Source organism: Zeugodacus cucurbitae, chromosome 6, assembly GCF_028554725.1.
Source record: "Zeugodacus cucurbitae isolate PBARC_wt_2022May chromosome 6, idZeuCucr1.2, whole genome shotgun sequence".
Taxonomy (NCBI): domain Eukaryota; kingdom Metazoa; phylum Arthropoda; class Insecta; order Diptera; family Tephritidae; genus Zeugodacus; species Zeugodacus cucurbitae.
Window position 1 is genome coordinate 42422064 of NC_071671.1, and position 25203 is coordinate 42447266.

Consider the following 25203-nt stretch of genomic DNA (forward strand, 5'->3'; position numbering starts at 1 on the left):
TTTAGAACAAAACGACAATAAGTAGATAGTATATGGAAGATACATACATACATATTTGTTTCCAATTCCCCAAAACAAAAATTTTATAACTTCAAATTTTTTGAACAATTCCAATAGTACTTTCAACGATGTTACAGAAACACAAACTGTAATTAATATTTCTCATTAATTAATTAATATGTTATAAAAGCTAATTAACTGTACAATGTGGTAAAAGTGCAATAAGTTCATAATTATGGTGTTTAAATGTAAAAAAGAAATAAATTATTACAAAATAACAAGTTTTAATCCAAGATATATATACAGCAATGATGGTATAGTGTAAGGTAGCCATGCATTTGACTTTGAAAGTGTTGTTAGCACACCTGAGTTAGTCTGACTATAACAGTTGTACTACAGTTTCTAGCCTTATCGTATAACAATTATAGTATTGACTTTACAAAATTATAGTAAAATGTTGTAGTGTTTTATATGTGAAATAAAAACCTTTGTGCTCACAGTTAAAACTAAAGGAAGTTGAGTTTATAAACAAAATGTAAACATTTCTTTATTGATTCGTTTGCTCGTTCATTTCTTTGTGTATTGCAATTTGTGTTTCACAATATTATGCTAAGCGTTAATAAACAAAGTTTTATAATACTTTTATCTTTCAATTCGGCGTTATTTGGTTAAGTAAATTGTTTTCTTTTTTTTTATATACATACAGCGAGGAAGTTTAAAAAAATACAAATTAGTTTGTACGTACAATGCTTAAACAATTCAGTTATTTAAATTACTTTAATGCTTATGACTTTATTTGGACTTCAGTTTGTTGTTCACTTCTTTGCTTTACTTTGGGAGACCACAACTGGCACCTTCCAAGCTTTCAATTACAAAACACCTTCTCCAATTGCTTCTTTTTCCATTCTTGTTCATTCCAAGTGCAGGCGCAAAATCTTATCTTGTTTGGCAGAAAACAAGTTCTTTGTCATTATCAGCACCAACACATGCGTGCGCTCATTATATGGCTTACTATATAAATAAGTATGTATATATGTAGGTATAATAGGTATATATATATCAAAACTGCAGCGTTCTGCAGCTATTTTGCAAATATAAAACTAACTACGTTTTCGACGGACGCTAATATGCGTTGTAGTTGGGATTGTAGGGCGCTTGTTTTTCGAAACTATTATTTGGCTGGGCGACACCCACGCCTGCTACAGCCGCATCATAGCTGGGCGGATTGTAAGTTGTTGCAGGCACTGCCGGTGGATAAGGTTGTACACTGCAAATAGATAAATATTGTGCAAATTAGCTGGTGAAAACAGTAAATAAAACAAATTAGTTGTACGACAAAACTCACCCAGACATAGGCGATTGTGCGCCTGGCATTGGCATCGGCATAGGCATTTGACCGGGAGCGCTGTGGAGCATGAAAAAGGATATTTTAAATTTTGGTTTTAAATGCAGCACTGTTGCACGTGTAATTGGTGTACACGCAGCGTATTATGAATATGCGCTGGCAAAAGTGTTAATGACTTACCCTGCTGGCGTGGGGTAGGGTGGATACATGGGCTGCTGCTGATAGCCGCTGGGTGGCGGCACTTGTGTTATGGGATAGCCGCCGGGTGCGGTGTGTGTAGTGGATGTCACCACAACGGGTGCTGCAATGAGAGTAGATAAATACAAATTAGTTATAATATGGTGTCGGACTGTATATAAACAATTTTGAGGTTAGAATTCGTAACGGTCGCACATACAAACGTATTAGGCTTTATAAATGCCTGGAAATCATGAGAAAAATTCGCTTACCAGCTAGTATGCGACCTCTATTTCTAGTTTCGCGTATTTTTGGACAAATAATTGTTATGCTTACTAAAACAATTATGAGTATAATAAGGTTTATAATAAACACAATGAGAAAATCAACCATTTTCAATACTTAAAAAATATAGTTTCCACAAAAACAAAAGAAGAAAAAGCGTTGCGCTGTAACGAAGAATACTTCATACCAACTAATGGCAATATGGAATGCACGCACGGTGTTGAGTGACCTTTGTTGGCACTTGTTAACAACAAGCAGCTCATAAAAGCACTTGATTAGAGTATACTTTAATGCTCGTTTACTGAACAGTGGTAATATCGACTTGTGTTATCATAACTGCACTCCACGTTTGTAAATTCAATAAGAACTACTTATCAGCTCAATAAATGTGACTTGACAGTTTAATATTTGCACATTTTTCTTTTCATTTTACCAACCTTTGAAGGGATATTTTTCGTTCGGGTACCGTCTACGTCCGCGCAAGCAGAAAGCGCCCAAAACGGCCAAGCCGAATACAAAAAATGTTATAAACAAAGTAAAAGCTAAGCCGTCCATAATTAGTTTATTCGTCAACGAAACAAAGTATATAAATTTGAAACAACGCGGAGCAGCAACTTAACACGAAATAAGTTGAACTTGAACTAAGGAAAATCTTAATGCCACATTATTCTACTCACATTATTAATAAACGAAATTGATAAAGTCGAGTGCTCTTGATAAGATCTAAACATTTGGCATAATAAATATTCGATCTTATATATGTATACAAGTAAGTGCATTAGAGCGTATCAAATTTTTGAATCCGTTAAACTCATTTCACATTACTGTTATTCGAAACTAAAATGTGTACCACAGAGTTGAAACTGAGCGTGCGTATTATGCATGGACTTTTGAGAAGACTGAAATACATCCTAAATCTGCTTTGTTTGAAATACTTCCTTTACTTTATCGTTTTAATTACATTTAAAAAATTAAACAGATGGCAACACTACTCAAAAATATAAAAAAATTTATCGACAAATAATTTTTTTTTTTTTTTATTAAAATGAAGTTGCAGGTCTAATGCAGCGTGGTCACGCTACCAGTATGACCATACATGTAATTAATAAAGATTATCTAGAATAAGAGCTAGTAAATTGCAACGCAAAAACTTTTATGGTTATTAGATTTGTCTACACTATATTGAACATTACTACATTAAAGCTGACCCTTTAGAACACACTAAAATGAGCGAAATTTACTAGAACAGAAACCCACATATGTAGGTTCAAAATATAATATTGAAATTGTCAAATCAAATACTAAATTTAGTTTGACCCTAATGCACGTAAATACACACTTTTAGATAAGGGTGATATAATTAGAAACAATAACGATTATAATGCACATAACTTGAGATAACTCTATCAATATTAACAAACTCTATATTTGTGACAGCTGGAACCAGATAAAATTTTTTGTTGGCCATTATGCTGGAATAGCACATTGTGACTCAATACTCACACTGATATATCAAACTAATGTCTAGTGGATATCTTAAAAGAATTTTTGGTTATTTTTAGCCTTCAAATAACAAAGTCTAGAAGTAGTTTTTGATTTACATCTTTCTTTTTTTCAAAATTACTACTATATTCGTAGACTGTATTTGCCAATAGTAGGATAGTAGTTGGTGCTGTAAAAATTTAACTGCGTAGCTGCCTCGTAGTAACTACAAGAGCTTAAAAAAAATCCAAAGAGGTATTTCTCTCTGCTTGAGTGGGATCCATATACTAGTAATATTTTAATTCTCTTTCATCTCCAAGTACTAGTCACAAATTAGCTTCCAATTTTGCTCGTCAAAACTAAAAATTATTGAAAACAGAAGACAATTAAACCGATGTGTATACATAAGGCTGTGTAAAGACGCAGCAACTTTTATTGCGGCAGCTCAACATTAATAGAATATTCTTAACTATTACACTATACGGAAAATCGAATTTTTTCGAATTAATTTTTTCGAAATTAGCCTCCAAAATCGAAATATTTAGTTTCTAAGTTCAAAAAAAGGATTTTTAAAATAATTATTATTAATTACAGAATATAGTTCCTAAAAAATCCAAAATATGGATATAATCTACAATTTCCTTTTAATTTAATGGTGTACAAACTTTTTGACTCAAACTTATATTGCATATGATATGAAGAGTCAAAGTTAGATCTTCGAAAAAAAAATTATGTATCGAAAAATATTAGACATACATCGGAATTTGGTCCAATAAGAACATTAAGGACATTTCGAACATTTTGGAATAACGAAAAATCTAGAAAATTTACTTTATGGAAAATATTTTTAGTGCAAAATAAGCGAAATGTACAAGAATCTTAGACAATAATATGAAATGAGAGTTAACCTAAATAGCCGAAACGATTTGTTCCAAGTGTGTGGGGTTCACAACAACAAAATATAAGTTATCGCTATTGTGCAACAATAGTTGCACCGTCTAAACGTAGTCTAACTTTGATAATTGAGCTTTGTGAAAATAATGAGAAAGAGAGAATAGAATCAAGAGCGTACAACAAAATTATAGCTATTGATGATCAAACGTTACTTCAATAACACGTTGCTAATAATTTAGGCCTACTTGTCGTCGACAGAGATAAGAGAAATGAGTAAATATCAAAATATGCGTAATCAAAATGTGTAAAAACCCAAATGCTTGTTTTCGTAAACACATAAATATTTGGGTGTTTGTATGTAAGCAACGTGACTCATCAGCTATAATTAGACAAAATTAATTTTTTTATTTTTCCTTTTTTGGAAAATAAAAGAGTTATAATCATTTACTGAAAAGTAGTTTGCCTAATAATAAGTGATCGATTTTTAAATTTAAATAGCCTTATTTTATTCTTCTACATAATAATTTTGCAAATTGATTTGTAATCAATCGAAAACAATGTTTTATCAAACTTCGAGACCAAGAACTTTCGAACGATTGTATGAAATATCACGAAACTTTGAGAGTATTTTAATTAAACCGAGTACTATATGACAATAGAACCTATATTTTTGTTGGTTGCGGATAGGCCAAGGACTTTTTAGTTTATGAAATAAAAGATATTTCGTCACTTCGAAAACTTTGAGATTTTTTCCAGCACAATTTAACACAATAGAGATTTTTGTATTTAATTATAAAAATATTTGTCGAGATCGCTTGAAGAATAAAGTACTGTTTTTATACGATCGCTATATTTATATTTTTTTCTCATTCTAAGTACCATTCTCACTAATTTTTGTGTTTACTGAAGTATGAATATATACTCAATTTAATAGGTCACCGCAACTAGTGCGCAATAAAGAATATAGAGACGAATGAAACAATGGTTTATAGCACACATAACCCAATAGTACCACATAAATATGTAATATATACAAATATAAGCACGTGTACACTTACACTTAGAAACAAACATGTATACAAGTATATTTTTTATATTTTCAAAACAGATTTAAGGTAATATATATTTTTGGAATTGTTCACGATACTAACACTTTCGGTCACGATATATTTTACGACATGCCAATATGGCATACGACGCCAAGATAATAAATATCAATGTGCCAGCAATAGACATAATAATAACGAACACCATTTTTGTTTTATTAACTTTATGAGATGTGACTTTAAATACCGAATGTTGAAAAGAAATTAAATCAATATTCAAGAACGCGCTTGCTTTTATTTAGTTATTAATCTGGTTAGGAAAACCCAAAAACATTCGATACAATTAATTCGAGTAAGAAGATAAGATAAATGCTCAAGTACGGTTACAAATTAAGCGATGAGAATTTTTGGTGACTATGTCGCTATAGCAGTCGAACAACAACTAAAAACCAAAACAAATAATAACCCAAGTGAAACTATTCGTACGGGCACACGAAACAGTTGACGTCACTATGAATTCATCAGCTACAACATTGTAGTAATTGAAGCGCGCTAATGAAATGTTGTAGGGAGGGAGTGAGATTTGTACTCTTAAGAGATTCAGTTAATACACCTTTGACCTTATAAAATTATTTAATAATAGTTGTACATATGTATGTATATATTATGAAAATGTTTTATAAACCTATAACGCTCTCTTCTACTCTCTTTTACACACAATCGCATTTCAAACAGAAACTCAATATTCAAAACAGCTCTTCATACTCAAAAATTTCGCGCTCAGAACTTTGCTGGTATTGTGTCATACGTCCGAAGTTAACCTGTAAGAGAAGAGTTATACCAGGGCTATTTGTAAATACGTAATGGGTGATCCAGGTAGAAGTATTCTTTACAATAGCCTTTTTTTTGACAGATCACGCGTGAGTCATGTGAAGCTGTCATATTATTTTTGTTCAGTGTTGTTTGGCATTTCATCATGCAAAGACTCACGTCTGAGTAACGTTTACAAATTATCCAACTTTATTATGAAAATTCACTTTCTGTAAAGAATGTGTTTCGGGCTCTTCGCAACTTATGGTCAACATAATCGGCCTACTGAACGTACTATTCTCAACAATATCACACATCTTGAGACCCAGCATTCATTATTGGATAATACTCGACCAAATAGACCACGTCCAGAACGCAGTGATGAAAATATGGCAGCCGTAGCTGAAAGTGTACACGAAGATCGTGGAGAGTCAAGGCGGCGCCACTTCCCTCACATCGCATCAATCAATGGATTTATTGAGACAACACTTTGATGAGCAGATAATTTCACGGTTCGACTTTTTCCTCTGGGGATATGTAAAATCTAAAGCATATTGTCCGCATCCCGATTCGATTCACAAGGCGGCTCAGATAATAAACATTCCCCATTAAATTTGAATTTTTTGTTTTTTTTTTATACTCTCGCAACAAAAGTTGCTAAGAGAGTATTATAGTTTTGTTCACATAACAGTTGTTTGTAAGTCATAAAACTAAACGAGTTAGATATCAAAATGATCAGGGTGACGAGACGAGTCAAAATCCGAATGTCTGTCTGTCCGTCCGTCCGTCCGTGCAACGGATAACTTGAGTAAAAATTGAGATATCTTGATGAAACTTGGAACACACGTTCCTTGGGACCGTGAGAGGGTTGCTTTCGGACCACTGCCACGCCCACAAAATGGCGAAAACCGAAAACGCAAAAAGTGTCATAACTAAGCCATAAATATAGTTATAAAAATAAAATTTGGAACACAGGATCGCACTAGGAAGGGGCATATTTGGATGTAATTTTTTTGGGAAAGTGGGCGTGGCCCCGCCCCCAAATCGGTTATTTGTATATATCTCGCAAACCAATAAAGCCATATAAACCAAACTTTCTGCAGTCAGTTCTCTTACGTACCCCACCACACACTATGAAATTAGTTGAAATCGGATAATAACCACGCCCACCTCCCATACAAAGGTTAGGTTGAAAATTACTAAAAGTGAGTTAACTCACTAACTAAAAACGCCAGAAACACTAAATTTCACATAAGAAATGGCAGATGGAAGCTGCACTCAAATTTTTTTTACAAAATGGAAAATGGGCGTGGCGTCGCCCACTTATGGGTCAAAAACCATATCTCAGGAACTACTCGACCGATTTCAATGAAACTTGGTTTGTAATAGTTTCCTTACATCCCAATGATATGTTGTGAAAATAGGCCAAATCGCTAATCCGAATCGTTAACTGTACAATACATAAATTAAGCACTAGTGAAGATATCGATGCAGAACTTTGCACAAATACTACCTTTATAGTGTGGCAGCCTCATTCTAAAAATCGCCGAAATCGGATCATAGGTTTTCAAGGCTCCATTAATCGAACATGAGGACCTCGGTGCTTCTAACCTAATATTAAGGTTTCCAACTTTCAATGGACTTTATACAATATATATGACAAATATGTGGGTTAAATTGTATATTATATAATATAAATAAAGTTAAATAAATAAATTGCGAGAGTATAAAATGTTCGGTTACACCCGAACTTAGCCCTTCCTTACTTGTTTTTCAGTTGGATATCTCAAAATTGATCACCCTTTATGTGCATTTGCTCTTCGCTCGCTTTTGATAAATTGACATGCAGTCCCATTGATTTAGCATAGTATAATCTTCCCCTATTGTATATCTATTTCATTCATTCTATGATTTCTATACAATTTATACCAGTTATTTGTTCGATTCACCACTCTCCAAATTTTTGAATTAAATTAATCGAAGCATATATTCAACGGAGCTTTCATAGTATTAGTTTAATAAATAATAGAAATTTAAACACTATTTTTAATAATATTCACTTGAAGCATTAAAAACTCAACTTTTGATTACTAGCGAAATTTGGTTACCGGAATTAAAATAGCTTTCCGAACTCTCGTTACTAAATTTATGGCCTCTGTATGCTTTTGTCTTCACTTTTCTAAGGTATTTAGAACAACAACTTTTTTATAAGTTTATCAAAATGCCAGCACAATAGTTCCGTTAAATCCCCGAAGATAAACCAATATTTTTCTGTCTACAATACACAAGCGCCTGACTCACAAACTCAATATTTTAATTATATAATCAACATTATCGATAATAGCACTGTCATGTTTGAATTATTTCACTGTTCGGTAGTAATTTCCAAAGCATTTTTATTGATAAGCAAATTATAACTGTAGATTAATAGAAATCAATGAGTCATATGGTAATACTAACATTTCCAAAATCTCACATGATGCTGATAGTTGTTCCTATGATATGCTGTTATGCAAATTGCAATAAAAGCGAACGCGCCGAGGAATAACAGTGCCAGAAAAATCGCAAAACCTACGGCAATCATTTTTTTTTACGGTACACAATATGAGGATCGTGAAACAGACTGGCGAAATTATTCGTACTAACTGTAGTTGTCGATATTCAAAATCTGTTTTTATTCCCGAATTCAGTATCACAATGTGCGCAGATTAGATACTATGCTAATCTGATAAGATAATAACAAGAGTTCTATGCCGCGGATGCTTAACAGGGTATACAAGAAACAAAAATAGATTGTAATTCGACTGTAGCCATTTTGGAGACTCCTAAGCTGCCGAATACATATATGTATTGCCTTTGGGAATTGGTGATTTACTTTCTTTATTCGATAATTATTAATTTTATCGAAATATTTATCGAACAGAAATACACACGTTTTTGAATATCTCACTTACTATTACAAGTCTGCACAGTTGGAAATTGTTGGTACTGTTGTTGTCGTCGTCGACGGCATACTTCGAAAACACAGTACAACCATATGCCCACTATAACGCCACCAATAATCAGTTGCAATTGAGCACTTGTATACTCATCCATGATTACATGCACAATATTCGTAAAAAACTGAAGTAAAATTTCAAAAAAACGAAGAGTAATAGTTTGAACGATAAGAAACCATTGACTGGAATATTGGAAGTGCGTTAAATTAAAAAAAAAAATCATTAGACAGGTGCATTAGGGTGTATCTGGAAAACGGATTGATTATTTTGGATTTGAGGCGAGTTAAGAGTTATAGTTATTGATCGCATGAGTAGCTTTGAAAATTTTTTATTGGATTAATAACTGATATTGGCTTATCTGTGGGCAATTTTATAGTGAATGACTCAAAGGGACTGGTGTATTGCAAAGACAAAATAAAAGGTTAGTCGATTGAAAATATTTTTGAATTAATATTTATGAAATTTTATTATGAGACGAGATTGATGTATATGAAACAAAATAGTTTGCGACAACAATATTTACACCCCCTTTGCATGACGATTTGGAGTAGTAGCCCCTAGGCTACCATATACCAAAACTTTTAATTATGCATCGCGACTGATCAGGCAACTGAATACCATTTTAGCTTTCCAATTAAAAGTCGTATATATCGGAAATCGCTTGAGTTATTGTAAATTCATTACCCCTTTTATAGTCTCTTAAAGGTAATATAATTGTGATCACTAAAATTATCATTTACATGGAAGTCTCAGTACTTCCATAGCTTCTACATTTATTCTTGAAGTTGTTGACCAATTTTGGCAAAAATAAAGTACTATGAGCCAGATAATTCTTAAAAAACGATTATTAATTTTTTTTTTCCTAAGTCAATGAGAAAGCCCATTAAAAACAATGCTCTAAGAGTGCCGACCGGGCCGTCATCATTCACATACATGATCAAGTATATTGCTATAAATATCTTATTTCACAATATTTTGTAACATTTCACGTTTTGAGTAGATGCATCAATTTTATTGGGAGATTGTTGTGAAGTATTTGATGCGAGATTTTAAATAAAACACTTAATAAATATAATTGACACTGTCTACAAAATGTATATATATCAAATATCAGATTATTCTCATATCTCAAGTGTTCAAGTATACGATTATACGCATGCTTTACACACATCTAGTTGTCAACCGTCGCACAATTAACACACGCTTTTGCGCTGAGATCTACATCAATCAACTCAATTGACATGCACAAAAATATTTATTAACGAAATATAGAATAAACGGTTATACTAACGGCTTGTAAATGTTGTGTTATTGTGCATATTTCGACGATTTCGCACACCGTAGCAAATTCCGAGAATACAACAGGTAAGTGATAATGCGACTACGAATGAGCCCATTACAATACCAATAGTCATACCAATCCACATAATATTGTCTTTTATTTAAGCAGAGATGAATATTTATATAGTTTATCAACAAATTATCAATTTAATCTAGCAATTGAAAACGAAATCAAGTTTACTTGCACGGCACGAGCTCTTGACGCTTAATAGTTAGACACCGAAATGTTTGTGAGTCTTTAAACAACTGACCAAAGATAACATAAATCCGATAAACATCTCAGATTAGAACTGTCCTGACACCTGGGAGGCCAATGCAGAATAAAAACTATGAGTTGGCATTGAAATCACTCAATAGTAGGCGCTTATCAGTGTGGCAAAAGCAAATAGCTGAGTTGTTATCGCTAAATATTGAGTGAAATTCTGCTGTGGTGAAATCTTTATTATTACTTGTAAATAAATAAATTATTGCATATTTGTAGGCGATAGAACACATACATAGTTGCTCTTGGAAGAAATTAAGAAGTATTATTTTACTAGTCCGTACTGTTGTACAGGGCAAAAAGCTGTATAAATTATATGTAAAATTTGAGCGATAGTTCGACTACCCCGCCACCTTTCGGTTGTACATATAAATATATGATACGAATATTTTGTGTTGTGTTGTTGTGTTTATAAAGAACTCTAAATTTTTCCTAAACCAACGGTTAAGACGTATGCTGATGATGTCAATATCAGTAAAATTAAAGGCTTTAACTTATCTAATAGAGAAGCGTTTCAAAATATATCCGGTCAAGACAACAAAACAGTAGAACAGCGGAACATTTTTTAACCTACAACAAATGGTTTATGAGCAGATTGCTTGAAATTTTATATACATATATTATATAAATTATATATATGCGGAAGTGAAAGAATTTGTTGGAATTGATAATGTCTAATAAGGTCTGTGATTGTAATCCGTTTTCTATAACATAAAAATTTTTAGAAAATGTTATGTAAATTTGCTTGAAATTGATCGAGTAGTTGCTCAGGTATGGAATTTAACCTTAATGTGTTAAGTTTTTTATCGATTTGAATGCAATCCGCCCACTATTTTCACGTTAAAATTTAATGCGACATCATCTCTAAGAGGTATTGATTTCGCGGCAAGGACATCATTCAGAAGTCGATATTTGAGTAAAGCTGTGGTATGAGTTAAATAAAGGCCAACTTCACCGACCGATGATCAATGAGTATCAACGCAAGAAATCGATCTTGACGTTTCTTGGAAGCGGTTTTAATGTTAACAAATCAACATTCTTTATTACTTTTATATAATGAGTATCTAATCACAGAGAAGTCGTTCAAAGAGTTTCCAAAACTTAACTGCAGTTATTCTTGCGAGGGTCTATAACGTTCGATTCCTTGCGAACTAATTTTACTAATGTATTTAATATAGACATTTTTAAGACGCAAACCTTTTGGAAATAGTGATTTAAGACTCTTCATCTTATTGGAACGCTTCTTTAGAACAGCTAGAATTAGCACGTATAATAATAACGCAGCCACAACAAAAAATAAAAGTATCAAAGTTATAACGACCATGTCATGGTTGTCTTCCGGTGATAGGCCAAGCATATTTCACAGCACAAATGCAGATATAACACAATAATTAATTTTTTTAATAGTAATAATTCACGGACAATCAAAGAAAACCCACGAACAAAGAGGAGCGATATTCAACTGTAACTCTCTGGAGAATGATAAAGCAGCTTGTGCGTCCAATAATATCTGGGTATATGTATATTTACACTTTAAATGTAGCCGGATTTTATCGATCCCACCACTCAAGAACGCACAGAACGCATTTGAAATTAAGCTACGGAGATTGCCATCAATGAGCCAAACTGATAAGATGTGCATATAAAAAAATATGATCTATATAAATACTTCAGATCAGGAGATTAGGGAAGGAAACGATAGTCAGAGCTACGTGACCGGACCGCACCGGGGTTTATAGCGGTCATGTAACTGTCAAGTAGCGGCAATAATCCTCGAAACTATTTAGAGTATGCTGTTCTTGATATTCAATGTTAAAACTTAGTCATTCTACAATTGCTGAGTTCGGTTGATTGAATATACGCAAATTGATCAAGCCAGTTTTAAATTTAAATATCAAGGTCTTGACTAGAATGAACTTAAGTTCCTTGAAAGAATATATTTTTGAGTCCTATATTGTTCTCTGAAAATCTGGAAAATAATCCCGTTTTGAAGTTCTGGCTGTTGACGCTTTGTGAACCCCTTATGTTTTCTTCACAGCCAAACAATTTTTAAACCGTGATCCAAAAGCTATATTTAACTGAAACTTTACATGAATGTAAAATGAATTGACTTAGCAAACCATTATCGCTGGTTCACCTCTATCGCTAGAAAACTTTATTTATTTTCAAAGATTCTACAAAAGTAGGCTTAATTATATTTACTCTTAATGTTTTCAAAATTTCAAAATTAAAAAAAAATTGTTTTACTAAATAGTGCAATATCTTTAAAATATTATCCATTATCATTAAATCAATCCGACCAATATTCTAATATTCAAGCTAATCGATGTTAAAAGTAATAAAAAATATGTCTATTGAAAGTTACTTCAAATGTACATAGTTTGCGTCGTTTGTTTCGACCATTCTAATTAAACTCTATTTAGATTAAATTGCGAAAATTCTCTAAATTGTTCAATACTCAACTCAGCATTGGTATTACAAATGAGAGTATGCTAACAATTGTCAAGGCCATGTGCTGCACTTTTTTGTATGTTTTTTAACAGTAAAATTTAATAGAATTAAGAAATATTTTTATATGATTTATTTATATATATATTTTTTTTTTTATTAAAACCACATCACAGTGGTTTAGCTTGTATGAAGGCGCGGTCATAAATACTTCCCGTTGAGATATCGCTATGAAATTTTCATCAAAAGTCTAGAAAAATATTTTAAATATATATTAAAAAAATTGGCCCCATCGGACTACTAGGTCCTATATCTCCCATAGAACAGTTATTGCTATTATATGGCAATGATGTGCAAAAATATTTCTCATGGCCATGGTTGGACGTCAAAACTTTCGGTAAGGCTTTTGAAAAAAAGTTAAGAAAGCGAGAAAAAAGCTGAACATGATTTGTCGTTATAGTTTGCTCATCCAACCCCCATATTCCACCTATAAGAATAATATCATATAAAAAATTAATGTATATAAAATACAATAAAAGGGGGATCGCGGGGGAACACAATTAAAACTTTATGTAAACACATTGAAGACGCAGAAAAAAGATCCAAAAAAATATAGGTGATATAAAACACTAATTTCACAAAAAATACAAATATCGTTAGTCTTAATTAATTTCACAAGTTAAAGTAAATACCTTTAGCTTCAAAATCCATTAAAAATAATCTTGATTCGTTAACCTGAACAATTACCAGAACAAATGGAAATCCTTTGTTTCTGCGAAATTAAAAAAAAAATTCTGATGTTCTTTAAAAAAAATCCGGTTGTTCATGCATTTAACTCTATTTTTAGAAAGTACCGTTAGATTTTTAGGAAAACCCGGTTTGCAAATAGGAAGTGTGGACAATTTAGAGGCCATCGGTATACATTTTGTCGAAAAATCGTGAGATGGATTTTTTGATTTTTGGCCTATGGCGGAACCATTGTGCACATGTTTTGAAAAATATCGTTTAATCGAGAGCAAACTTTGGATGTCATATTTATTTTTTTCTAATCACGATCTGAAATATCGAAACTTTATGCCTTCAATTAATTTATAACGGATCGAGCATTCACTTGGTATATACACACAGAAATAATCCAACATAAATATAGCCTAATAAAATTATGGAACAATACTTATTGCACAATTTTACTGAAACCATTTAACATTTAGAATATTACTATTGAACATTTTAACATTTACAAGCAACTTCACAGCTACTAGCTCCGTCTACAAAGTGTATGCATGGCATTTCAGATTATTTTCATATCTTAAGTGTTCAAGTATACGATTATACACATGCTGTACACATACACTAGTTGTCAACTGTGTGACCGTATCACAACGCCCATTCAATACACGCTTTAGCGGTGACTCAACATCGATCAATTAAATTGACACGCGCAAAAATATTTCTTAACGAAATATAGAATAAACGGTTATACTAACGATTTGGAAATGTTGTGTTGTTGTGCATATTTCGACGCTTTCGCACACCGCAGCAAATTACGCCACACAAACAGCTAATCGCCAATGTGACTACGATGGAGCCCATTACAATACCAATAGTCATACCGATCCACATAATGTTTATTGTCTTTTATTTAAGCACAGATGAATATTTATATAGTTTATTAACAAATTATCAATTTAATCTAGCAATTGAATACGAAATCAAGTTTACTTGCACGGCACGAACTCTTGACGGTTAATGGTTGAACACCGAAAATGTGTATGAGTTTCTAAACAATTGACCAAAGATAACATAAATCCGATAAACATCTAAGATTAGAACTGTCCTGACACCTGGGATGCAGAATAAAAACTATGAGTTGGCATTGGTAACACTCAATAGTAGGCGCTTATCAGTGTCGCAGAAGCAACTAGCTGCGTTGTTATCGCTAAATATTGAGTGAAATTCGGCTGTGGTGAAATCTTTTTTTTTTTTATTACTTGTAAATAAATAAATTATTGCATATTTGTAGGCGACAGAACATATACATATGTACATAGTTGCTCTAGGAAAGGAAATTAAGAAGAAGTATTATTTTGCTAGTCCGATTTGTACCGATTATAAACCAGTTTTACATTATTTCAATATGTTGCACAGGGTATACAAGTTTTGTTAAATAACTGTAGTACATATGTTTTTATTCATGAATAGGGTTTGAGTGGTATTTAGACTCCACCGTTATCTGTGAGTTTCTTATGAATAATAAGATCTTCAAATTTGAACTAACTCGGAAATGAGTATGCTTTTTCGACCTCCTGTTCACCAAACACTGTAGGAAACAAATCACCAAGACCATACATCTTTATAGTACATAGGGATATATAATATGGATTTCTACATCGGTTTTTAGAGTTTTGATTTAACACTAAGAATATCACTCCCAAAAAAGTAGTTGATGTGTTTATTGAAATGTTTTCAAATGTCTGTCCTCTGATTATAAATAGGGTATTAATTAAAGTCAATTTTTATTACCCTGGAAAAAGATTTAGTCTCAAGCAATTGGTTAATATTATCGGTTGGACCCGGTATAATGATTCACTAATCACAGATGTATCAATCAGAGACATTTCGAAAGAAAGATACTCAAATTAGTTTTAAATAATATTTTTTAAGACACAAACCTTTTGGGAAGAGTGTTTTAAGGCTTATCATCTTAATGGAACGTTTCTTCAAATAAGCTAAAATCAGCACAAGAAATAATAACGCGGCCACAACAAAAAATGAAATGGTCAAAGTTATAACTACTATGTTATGGTTGTCTTCCGTTGGTTGGCCAGACATATTTCACAGCACAAATACACATATAATTCAAGAATTAAATTTTTAATAGAAATAATTCACGGACAAAAGAAAACGCGCAAACAAAGATATGTGCAACTGACACTGTGTGGAGAATAATGAAGCCACTTGCGCGTCCAATAATATCTGGGTATCTGTTTACATTTTGAATGTAGACACAAAGTATCGATCTTACAACTCAAGTACGCACAGATAATGGCAATTAAGCTTCGCAGATTACCAACAACTATGCGGTTCATATTGCAATTTACACAGACGCGTGCTGTTCGACATAGTGACGTTAATGCGAATTAGCGAAACTGATAAGATGTGCTTGTAAAAAATATTATTATTTACTACAACACTTCAGACAATCTGGAAAACAATTCAGTGAAAGTTTGACGCGGAAACACTGTATACAGGGTGATACAGGGTGATACAGGGTATACAGGTCATAAGCACTCCTTTATATGTGATACCAATAAGAGTTTGTTGGAAAAGGAAAAGAAACAGAAACCATCACCGTTAACTTTGAGTGTCGTTCTCAATACGAACCCGATCAATAGCCGATCAGGGCCCGTCTAATGGAAATCACGACTTAATTTCAGCATGATCGATTTAAGGCTATGATTTTTATTTCACAGAGCTCTTGTGAATTAGTCACAAGACGGTGGAACGGTTCTTCATATTATTAACGAGATCAGCTAAGTTTGTTAAACGTAATACATAATAATCTGAACCCTAGGTAGGTACAACTCCCGATTCTAAAATCCTATTTTAAACTGACGGCTTCTCGACGGAACTGATTAACCTTACTGACTGATTGAAATCGACAAATAAATGGAAAATTTTCGCAATTTATGGATTAAAAATAATTTATACACCAAATTTCACAAAACACTGCAAATGCCGCATTCTTCGAGAGATCCCATAATTACCAAATTTTGTGTAATGTATGTAGATAATTGGATAAACTCTAGAATTTACGGTGAACAACACTTAAAATAAATATTTCAAATAACGATTTCAATTGAGTCCTGCCTCGGCTAGCAGATGTGACTGTTGTTCCACCAAAGCACGTAGACGACGGCGTCTTATGGCGCCCAGCAAGGCCACTAAGAAACTACAAAATAGCACTGCCAACACAACCAATATCACACCGAGGTAGTAGGTCATTATAACAATGGTGTTTTTATTTTATTTATTTATTTTAGTTAATTATTTTATCGAATTACACACTCTGCGCGCAAATGTCTGCGTTGTACTAAGTAACATGTCTAACTAAATTTATTACAGTTACTTGTTGCCTTAAGGAAACGTTCGTTATCTACTACACTCGCCATTGTAGGATTATTTTATAAGACATTTTGTTATGATAAAATTTGTGTTGAAAATTCCAATAACTTTTTGTAATACTTCGCGGCTGGGTGAATTAATTTTAGTTTAATTTTGAGAAAATATTATTTTTAGTAAGCACAGTTGCGGTAAAATGCTGATGGTTATGTTGACACACTAATGTTTTTTTGGTATATCTAAGGGTAGAGTCAACTTTCTGGTTTTTACCATTCTTATTGAAACTGATCTTGTAAATTGAGTACAATTAGGGATTCAATTGCAACAATTTTCTTAATTGGTTCAATTATAAACCTCAAGAAATATATTGCAGAGGTTATAATAGTTTGGTTCAGGAGACGGTCGTTTGATCAGAAATTCAAGACGAGGGGTTACAAGTTGATTTCTAGATATCTATCTTTTCAAACAGAATCTTGATTAAAAATGTATATATTTATATCAGAGAAACTTGACAATTTATGGTTTTATCTAAAAAAAATATCACATTACAATTAGGCGGCATTGTTACTAAATTTTGTTGTCATAGATTGTTGCGATCGGTCTAACGTTTTGCACACACTCGGAAATATTTCCACATCTCTAGCTTAATTTTTTTTTTTTTTTTTTGTACCATAACTTACCTTGCATAGTAATATTACGACGACGATGTTTTCGAAAGAATGATAAAATTACAATAATAAAAACAAAAACAAAAGAAACTGGCACCCATATTTCAAAGTACAGATCGTCATCCATTTTTATATTAAGTAGAAAATGCGAATTTCCGGTAGACTTGTTTAGTGGAGAAAGCGCTTGATACTAAAGTTAAAATATGCTGACTTTCTTTGTATACCTTTTTTAACATTTTAGTTAGAACATTTAAAAAAGGAAATGGGGGTTCACAAATCAGATTTTTACCTGAGTGATTACAAGTTATTTTTCAAGATAAAAGAAATATGGTTTTCAAGTAGATTCTCATATTGTTTTTGGTGCTACTAAAATATCGTGGGGTGTAATCGGGTGCTTTTTTAGAGGAGGATATTTTCAATGAAATTAATTAGCCAATATTTATGCGGTTATATTAATCATGCTGATTGCATGATACAACCAATGAAGAAGAAATGGAGCCTCATAATTACAACAACCATACAGAAATCCCACTCGTAACTGACGATGATGTGTCTGCGGAAATAAAAAAATTGAAATCAAAAAAATCACCTGGGTTCGACCTTATTACAAGTGAAATTTTAAAACAGCTACCTCAAAATATTATAAGTAAAATTACTGATATAATGAATGCTACTTTTCATCTACAATACGTTTCTATTTACTGGAAAACAGCAGATGTGATTATGTTCAATAAACCTGGAAAGCCAGCCCATGATTTAACTTCGTATCGGCCCATATCTCTCTTGCCAATATTTTCAAAGCTTATGGAAAAATTGCTTGCTATCCGTATTAAAGTAGAAGAGATGAAGCATCAGTTCGGATTTCGGAAAAATCACTCCCCTATCGACCAAGTGCATAGAATAACTCGAGTTATTGAAAATGCTTTTGAAGAAAGACAAGTTTGTTCGGCCGTCTTTCTCGACGTTTCCAAAGCTTTTGATAAAGTTTGCTATGGCGGACTCCTAAACAAAATTAAAGTGCTTTTGCCAACAGAATATTACAATATTTTAAAATCATACCTTTCGGACCGCTTTTTTCGAATTAAACATGGAGATATGTACTCTGACTTAAAGGAAATAAAAGCCGGTGTTCCTCAGGGTAGCGTGTTAGGTCCTATTCTCTACTTACTTTTTACGTGTGATCTACCTAACGATGACAATTGTACTACAGCAACATTTGCCGATGACACTGCTGTTTTGTCAGTCGGTAAAACACAGGCTGAATCAATTATCAAACTACAACAACACTTAAACAAAATATATAAATGGACATCCAAATCCGAATAAAATTAAACGAAACTAAATCAGTACATGTGGATTTCACCTACAATAATATCAGATATATGCCACTGTACATAAACGGTGTACAAATACCATATCACAACACTGCGAAATACCTAGGTATGACACTAGATACAAAACTTAGATGGAGAGCACATGTTAAAAAGAAAAAAGAAGAATTAGAAATAAAATTCAGAAATATGTATTGGCTATTGGACAGAAACTCTGCTCTATCCACATTTAACAAAGTTCTTATTTACAAGCAAATACTCAAACCAGTTTGGACTTATGGTATCCAACTTTGGGGCTGCTCAAGTCCCAGCACTGTCGCACAAATTCAGCGATTTCAAAACAAAATTCTAAGATGCGCCGTCAATGCACCATGGTATATTCGCAGCAAAGATCTTGAGCGCGATCTCAGTTGCCGCATCAATCCACAAATTTGCAAAATCTCACATGGAAAGACTTACTCAACATGTGAACACCGAAGTCTCTGCTCTTGTCGCTCAAAGCGAATGGAAAGAAAGACTTAAACGCAAAAAGCCGCATCACCTTATGCAGTAGCCAGACACTCCGCAATATACACGCAGAGCTTACTTAATTTATTTGTATGATACAATAATCAAAACAAATTGTTCGTTAGTTTGTATTATATTTACTCGTTGCAATGGTAAAATAAATAAAAAAATGCTGATTGCGCCGAAACATTCAGAAAATTTATATTGATGTGGCTCACCATTGAGTCGTCATTGTCTAAGATAATTCTTGGCATTGACATTATATTTTTCTCCATATGCAGCTTTAAAAAGTGTAGGCAATAATGCCAGCAAAGATATCCCTGAAGAGAATTTGAAGGTAAACGGTGAGTTTTTCAAATTTTTTGAAAGTTCTCCAGTTAATTTGATAAAGTAAAAATACTGGACATTTTTGAAAAGGCTGTGATATATAGATATATATACCGTGTGTAATGTCATATTTATTTACTTCGCATAAAGTTTTATATACATACGTTAAATCAAGTATTATGTAATTTTGCTTGTTGCAGTTTATAATATGATAGTTTTTGTTCGCCTCCATACGTTATAGAGGGACTCTTTTGAAATTCTGCTTCGATAGTAAAATTTTAATTTTTGTATTATGTCCTGGTCGAAAAATACGATTTATGGAAGGAATTTTGTATGAAATTTGGCTTCTACTGCCCATTCATGAGTTCAAGTTATGGAAAACTTCGAGTTAAGCAAGTTTGAGTTATGAAAGGAAATTTGTATGAAAGTTGATTTCCAAACGCTATTGCCATATCAAAAGTTCGAATTATGGCGATCTTCGATTTATAGAAGTTCGAGTTATGGAAGTTCCACTGTTTGTTTACTTTGGCAGCTGATTTGACAACTATTCTCTCTGTTAATTTTCTGCCGCCAAAAAAACACCCTATACATGAATGTTGGTACATTCATTGATATGCACTATAATTTTTGAGGTTCGCATGCACTCCTGCCAATACAAATAGGAATATATACACACCATTGTATAATTATACAATAACATCTTGTTATCGTGTCAATTTAAGCTGATTTGTCATAATTTCAACTGTCTCTTTGGTAAAACAAAGATTAGATACATTTGGCACGTTTAGCGACAGTTCAATAAAACCAGGAAAATTTGGATTTTATAACAAGTAAGGAGGGGTTTAGTGCGGTTTCGCACAATCGTTATTATGAAGGCATTAAAAGCGTGAGAATTATTTCGATCACAACAAAAGTTGAAATCAATATAGGTTATAGGTGCAATTTCACCACCAGGGGATCAGATCTGGGGAAAGGTAGGGATCAATATCACATTTTCAGGGCTGTAATTCAAAAATTGTCATTTATTTTTTCTTTCTTTGAGCCATATATACGACATAAAACTTACTATTTCTGTAAAAATATCTATATTTATATATGGAGACTAAGGAAAGCTGTATATCGCCAAACCTTTTAGTGCATCAAAAAATATTAGCTGGGCTTATTACAATGGCATATATAATATATTGACCAATATATGCAATTTAAATATCTGAGAAACGGCTAGGCCGATTTCAACTATTCATTGATTGTGTCGTTTGAGAGTTGTATATCTCATTTTAACCAAAGAGTACAAGCTTTAAACTGATTCGAGCAATTTTAAGATATTTTCATGTCAATGCCTTTAACGATTAGTTTTAGTTGAACGAAGACATTATATTATTGTGCAATATGTTGCGAGTGTATAAAAATTATCTCTATAAAACGTGTCGTATCGTATATATTTATCTATGTAATGTCAATAATTATTTGTATTTCAGATAAAAAATAAAAAGTAAATTATTTAACAAAATTATTGACAATTTTTATATTTTAATTAAATTCAATTTTTTTTATTTTATTAGTTTAAGTAATAGTTTGCAGTCTTAAAATGAGAATAAAACCAAACTTTAAGTAAAAGCTTGATATTTATAATTTTATTGTTGGCAAAAATGTAGTACAGCGAAATACTAAAAGTTAACTTTATATTAAGTTCAATGTTTCTAAAATATTCTTTCTTTCAACTACCTTTAAATATCAAAAAAAAAAATTTATAGTTGCAATTGCTACTGTTCTTAAAGCTTACCCTCTGTTGTTTGTCGGACCACAACCGTACGGCGACGTTTGGCACATATCGAAAGAAATGTTACCAAAATTACAAAAACTATAGAAGCTGGGATCCAAATTGCACCGGCCCAAACCATTTTTCTATCGATCGATATGGTAATTAAATGAAGTTTGATTTTTTTGGTCGCGCGCGTCTGGCGTGGTGAAAAATGCGAATACAAGTGAACTGAACATCCACTGATTTTATTCAAAAGTTCAAAGTTATGAAAGCATGGATAATATACGCACATACAAATAATAAAGAACATTAGGGTTGTTCTATAATAAACGCGATTTTTTAAATGAAAACATACCATTATACTTGTTTTCATTATGCAGAATATTCCAAAGCCTTATACATATGTTGGATGGAATGGATTAACGCGTTAAAATTTTTCTAAAATATTTCAATATTATTTATTATTTCAAAAATTAGTTCAAAACATGTATATATGTTCAGTGCATGTATATAATAAAAGCCAATTTGCTTTTCTACTCAATTTGATACAAAACAAATTTTTCTTTTTTGAAATACTAAGGGTAGAAATAGTTTTTATCTATTAGCCTCAACCTATTACCACACATTTTAGAACACACTTTACACTTATCAGTTTCCAACTTTCGTGAATCCCTTGGTGAGCGCTGAACTAGATATATGTAGATATGTATTTTCAATTCGCACACTATTTCTGTCAATTTATCGTGAGCCAATTTATCCTTGATTCACCGAGCGGTTTAGGCCAAAATAGATAAGATAGAGGTGACGCATGATCGATAGACATGCCTTTATTCAGTGAAAATTAGTAATTAAAGAGGTATATTTTTTGTTTAATTTTAACTTCTCTCTATTTAGCTGTTGTACATGTATTATGAACTTGATTCTTTTTTTAATTTATTTATTTTAGTTTCTAGTTTATTAGTTTAGGTTAAAACTAGAACCTAATATTTCCAAAGTAAAATTTGAAATATCAAAAAATTCGATGTTTTGCAGTTACTAGCTCCACATGCTCAGAATAAATGATCTTATAAAAAACTAAATAATAGAAAATTAAAAAATAGAGATTACGTTGATTTCGACCTCTAATTTTAGTGACGTTCGTGGCGTCATGAGCTTATAATTACTATGGACAATTGGCAGTTGGTTTATGATGTCACGTGACCCGATCTTGTCGCTGTTATTCTTGATTATAAGACAGATTTATGTACATATATTTATTATTGACCTTTAAGTTAAATTATATGACCAATTCATATTTGTACTCATCAGCCTTCTGATTTCTACTACTGAGTCCAAAATCAGAAATACCCAATATATGTCTACATTCAAAGGGTTCCTGTATGAAACTAACCACATCTTTGTATGCCCACTTAACCTCACTCATCTAATACCCCTTTCCTTTTGGTCCGACCCTGTCGAAACAGGGCCTTCTAAAAGAGTTCGTTTCCTGGGCCTCCCGTTAGGAGATTTCGTCGACAATTGATTTAGGCTTTTCAGTTCAGGCAGGTTTGGGTACAACCACTAGAACAACAACTACCAAAAGATCAAGAAGTGTCTAACGAATATGTTAAATTTAACAGGATTTCTTAGGGGCATATTTAAAACCTTTAGAATGGGCTTGTCTTCTTATTGGTAAAATTTTAATTTAAAAACGCCTTGGACTACCTTTACCAAATCTAATCGATAAGATAATAAATTGAATCTAAGCACCGCGATCTGTGGTCTAAGTACTCTCTTCTATTTCTATAACGACTCCATTAGTTCCAGCACTCTGACGAATTCCATTATAGTATTTGGGTTCAGGTCCAGAGACTAAATACACTCCCTATTTGAATATAGGCAAGCCAAGATTCTACTTCTGCTCTTGTGATGTTCAGCAACAGGCGTGTCGGTGTTTCATCTATGACCATCTCATTATTCATAACGTTTTCTTTAAGAACTCTTCCCACTGCTTGGAACGAGACACACAATCAGTTCACAGTTTTACCGAAAAACGATTTTTCAAATTCATTTAAACTATTTTTAATGCACAACTTGCATTTTCTTACTTATTTGCGGCATGGTGAAATTCAATATAATAATAAATTTGTTTATTTTGGCTTTGAAGGTGAAAAAAATGAATTGCAAGTTCTAATGCGGGGGTGAAATGCTCAAAGTGAGTCATCCAAAAAAAATCATCCAAGGTATTGAAAATTGAATATGTAAATACTTTTGTATACACTTGTTATGTCTTTACCTCAGTAATAGGTTGATCAAACGTGATCAATATATCTTAAAAGTTGTACCTACATATGAGTGTACATATTAAACATATACAAACACATGTATCTATGTACTTGTACATAAACAAATTCTGAGCAAATATATTATGATATGAAAATAATATGCGACAATGCTTTGTTCAACCGTCAACTCTGCAAAAAATTATTAAGCATGGGGATATGTGTTTGACGTATGAAACTTTAACTCGCGAATTCCCCGAATGTGGTTACTATGACTCAACTTGGAGGAATTTCATGTATTATACTCACTTGACAAAACGGTTCCGCGTTGCTTTGAGGAACAGCAGTAGCCACAACAGCTCATAATGAATACCGTCACTGCGACAATTATCAAAATCGCCCAGAAATCCATTTCTTCAATGTCGAAATATTCAAACAGATCCAACACGTCCGTAATGAAGCTTGCGCCGGAAGCCCTTTACACTTGTTTCACTTGGAAGTTATGAGCGGCTGCGTTTGCCAAGCACTTGTTGCAATTTCACGAATCTGCAATAAAGGAACCTTACTTCAGTTGCAAGTATCGAATTGCAATTGCATATTTCAAAATGCATTACACGTCTTCTTGCCACTTAGAAACAAAATTACTTATTTATTTTAATTTAAATATATTAATGCTCTCCTAATACTCAAGGGATTTACAAATACTAATCCGCACCTTTTTTATGAACTTGATAATTTCGATAAGGTCTGTGTTATCTCGCACTGTTTATATATGTACTTGTTGTTGGGTTTTCACAGTTCTACAATTGGAATTCTGATTGGTAATGGTGCTGCCGTATTAAAAAATATTTAAAACAAAATCTTCAAATATTATAATTATGATTTATTCTTTAACTTCTTCAAATATTAAGTTAAAATTAAAAAATATATATTTATATATATATATATATATATATATATATTTAAAGTATATATTTAGATCTTAAATGAAAAAGGCTAAATTTAAATAAAAGTTTTCAAAACTTGCCTTGAGCATGTGATAGCAAAATATAAAGCCCTGTTTTTCATATATCAACACAGAGGTGTATGGAGCTGTGTTTAATGACCATAATTTTTTACATAGTCGCCGCACCAAA

The 25203-nt window shown here is 32.5% G+C and overlaps 1 protein-coding gene across 12 annotated transcripts; it reads right to left on the minus strand.

The window, feature by feature from the left end:
- Nucleotides 1–516: 516 nt before the first annotated feature.
- LOC105216034 (protein shisa-5) lies at nucleotides 517–24930 on the minus strand. 12 transcript variants are annotated; one of them, XM_011190293.3, is made up of 5 exons: nucleotides 24783–24930; nucleotides 24377–24613; nucleotides 1526–1646; nucleotides 1346–1405; nucleotides 517–1267 (listed from the first exon to the last, which is right to left on the minus strand). In XM_011190293.3, exons 2-5 carry the CDS (start codon nucleotides 24477–24479, stop codon nucleotides 1123–1125), a joined length of 429 nt encoding a protein of 142 aa, XP_011188595.1. In that variant the 5' UTR covers nucleotides 24480–24613; nucleotides 24783–24930; the 3' UTR covers nucleotides 517–1122. The 12 variants fall into 12 exon arrangements, with proteins under 12 accessions (XP_011188595.1, XP_011188596.1, XP_054089124.1 ...); XM_011190294.3 differs by having other exon boundaries at nucleotides 24682–24834; XM_054233149.1 differs by lacking the exons at nucleotides 24377–24613; nucleotides 24783–24930 and adding an exon at nucleotides 21828–22012 and having other exon boundaries at nucleotides 517–1011; nucleotides 1106–1267.
- Nucleotides 24931–25203: the final 273 nt, after the last annotated feature.

Coding starts and splice junctions, on each gene's coding strand:
- LOC105216034 (XM_011190288.3), bottom strand. CDS start 9,135: ATGGATGAGTATACAAGTGCTCAATTGCAACTGATTATTGGTGGCGTT. Junction 1,406..1,525: donor CCCTACCCCACGCCAGCAGG/GTAAGTCATTAA, acceptor CATGCTCCACAG/CGCTCCCGGTCAAATGCCTA. Junction 1,268..1,345: donor GCACAATCGCCTATGTCTGG/GTGAGTTTTGTC, acceptor ATCTATTTGCAG/TGTACAACCTTATCCACCGG.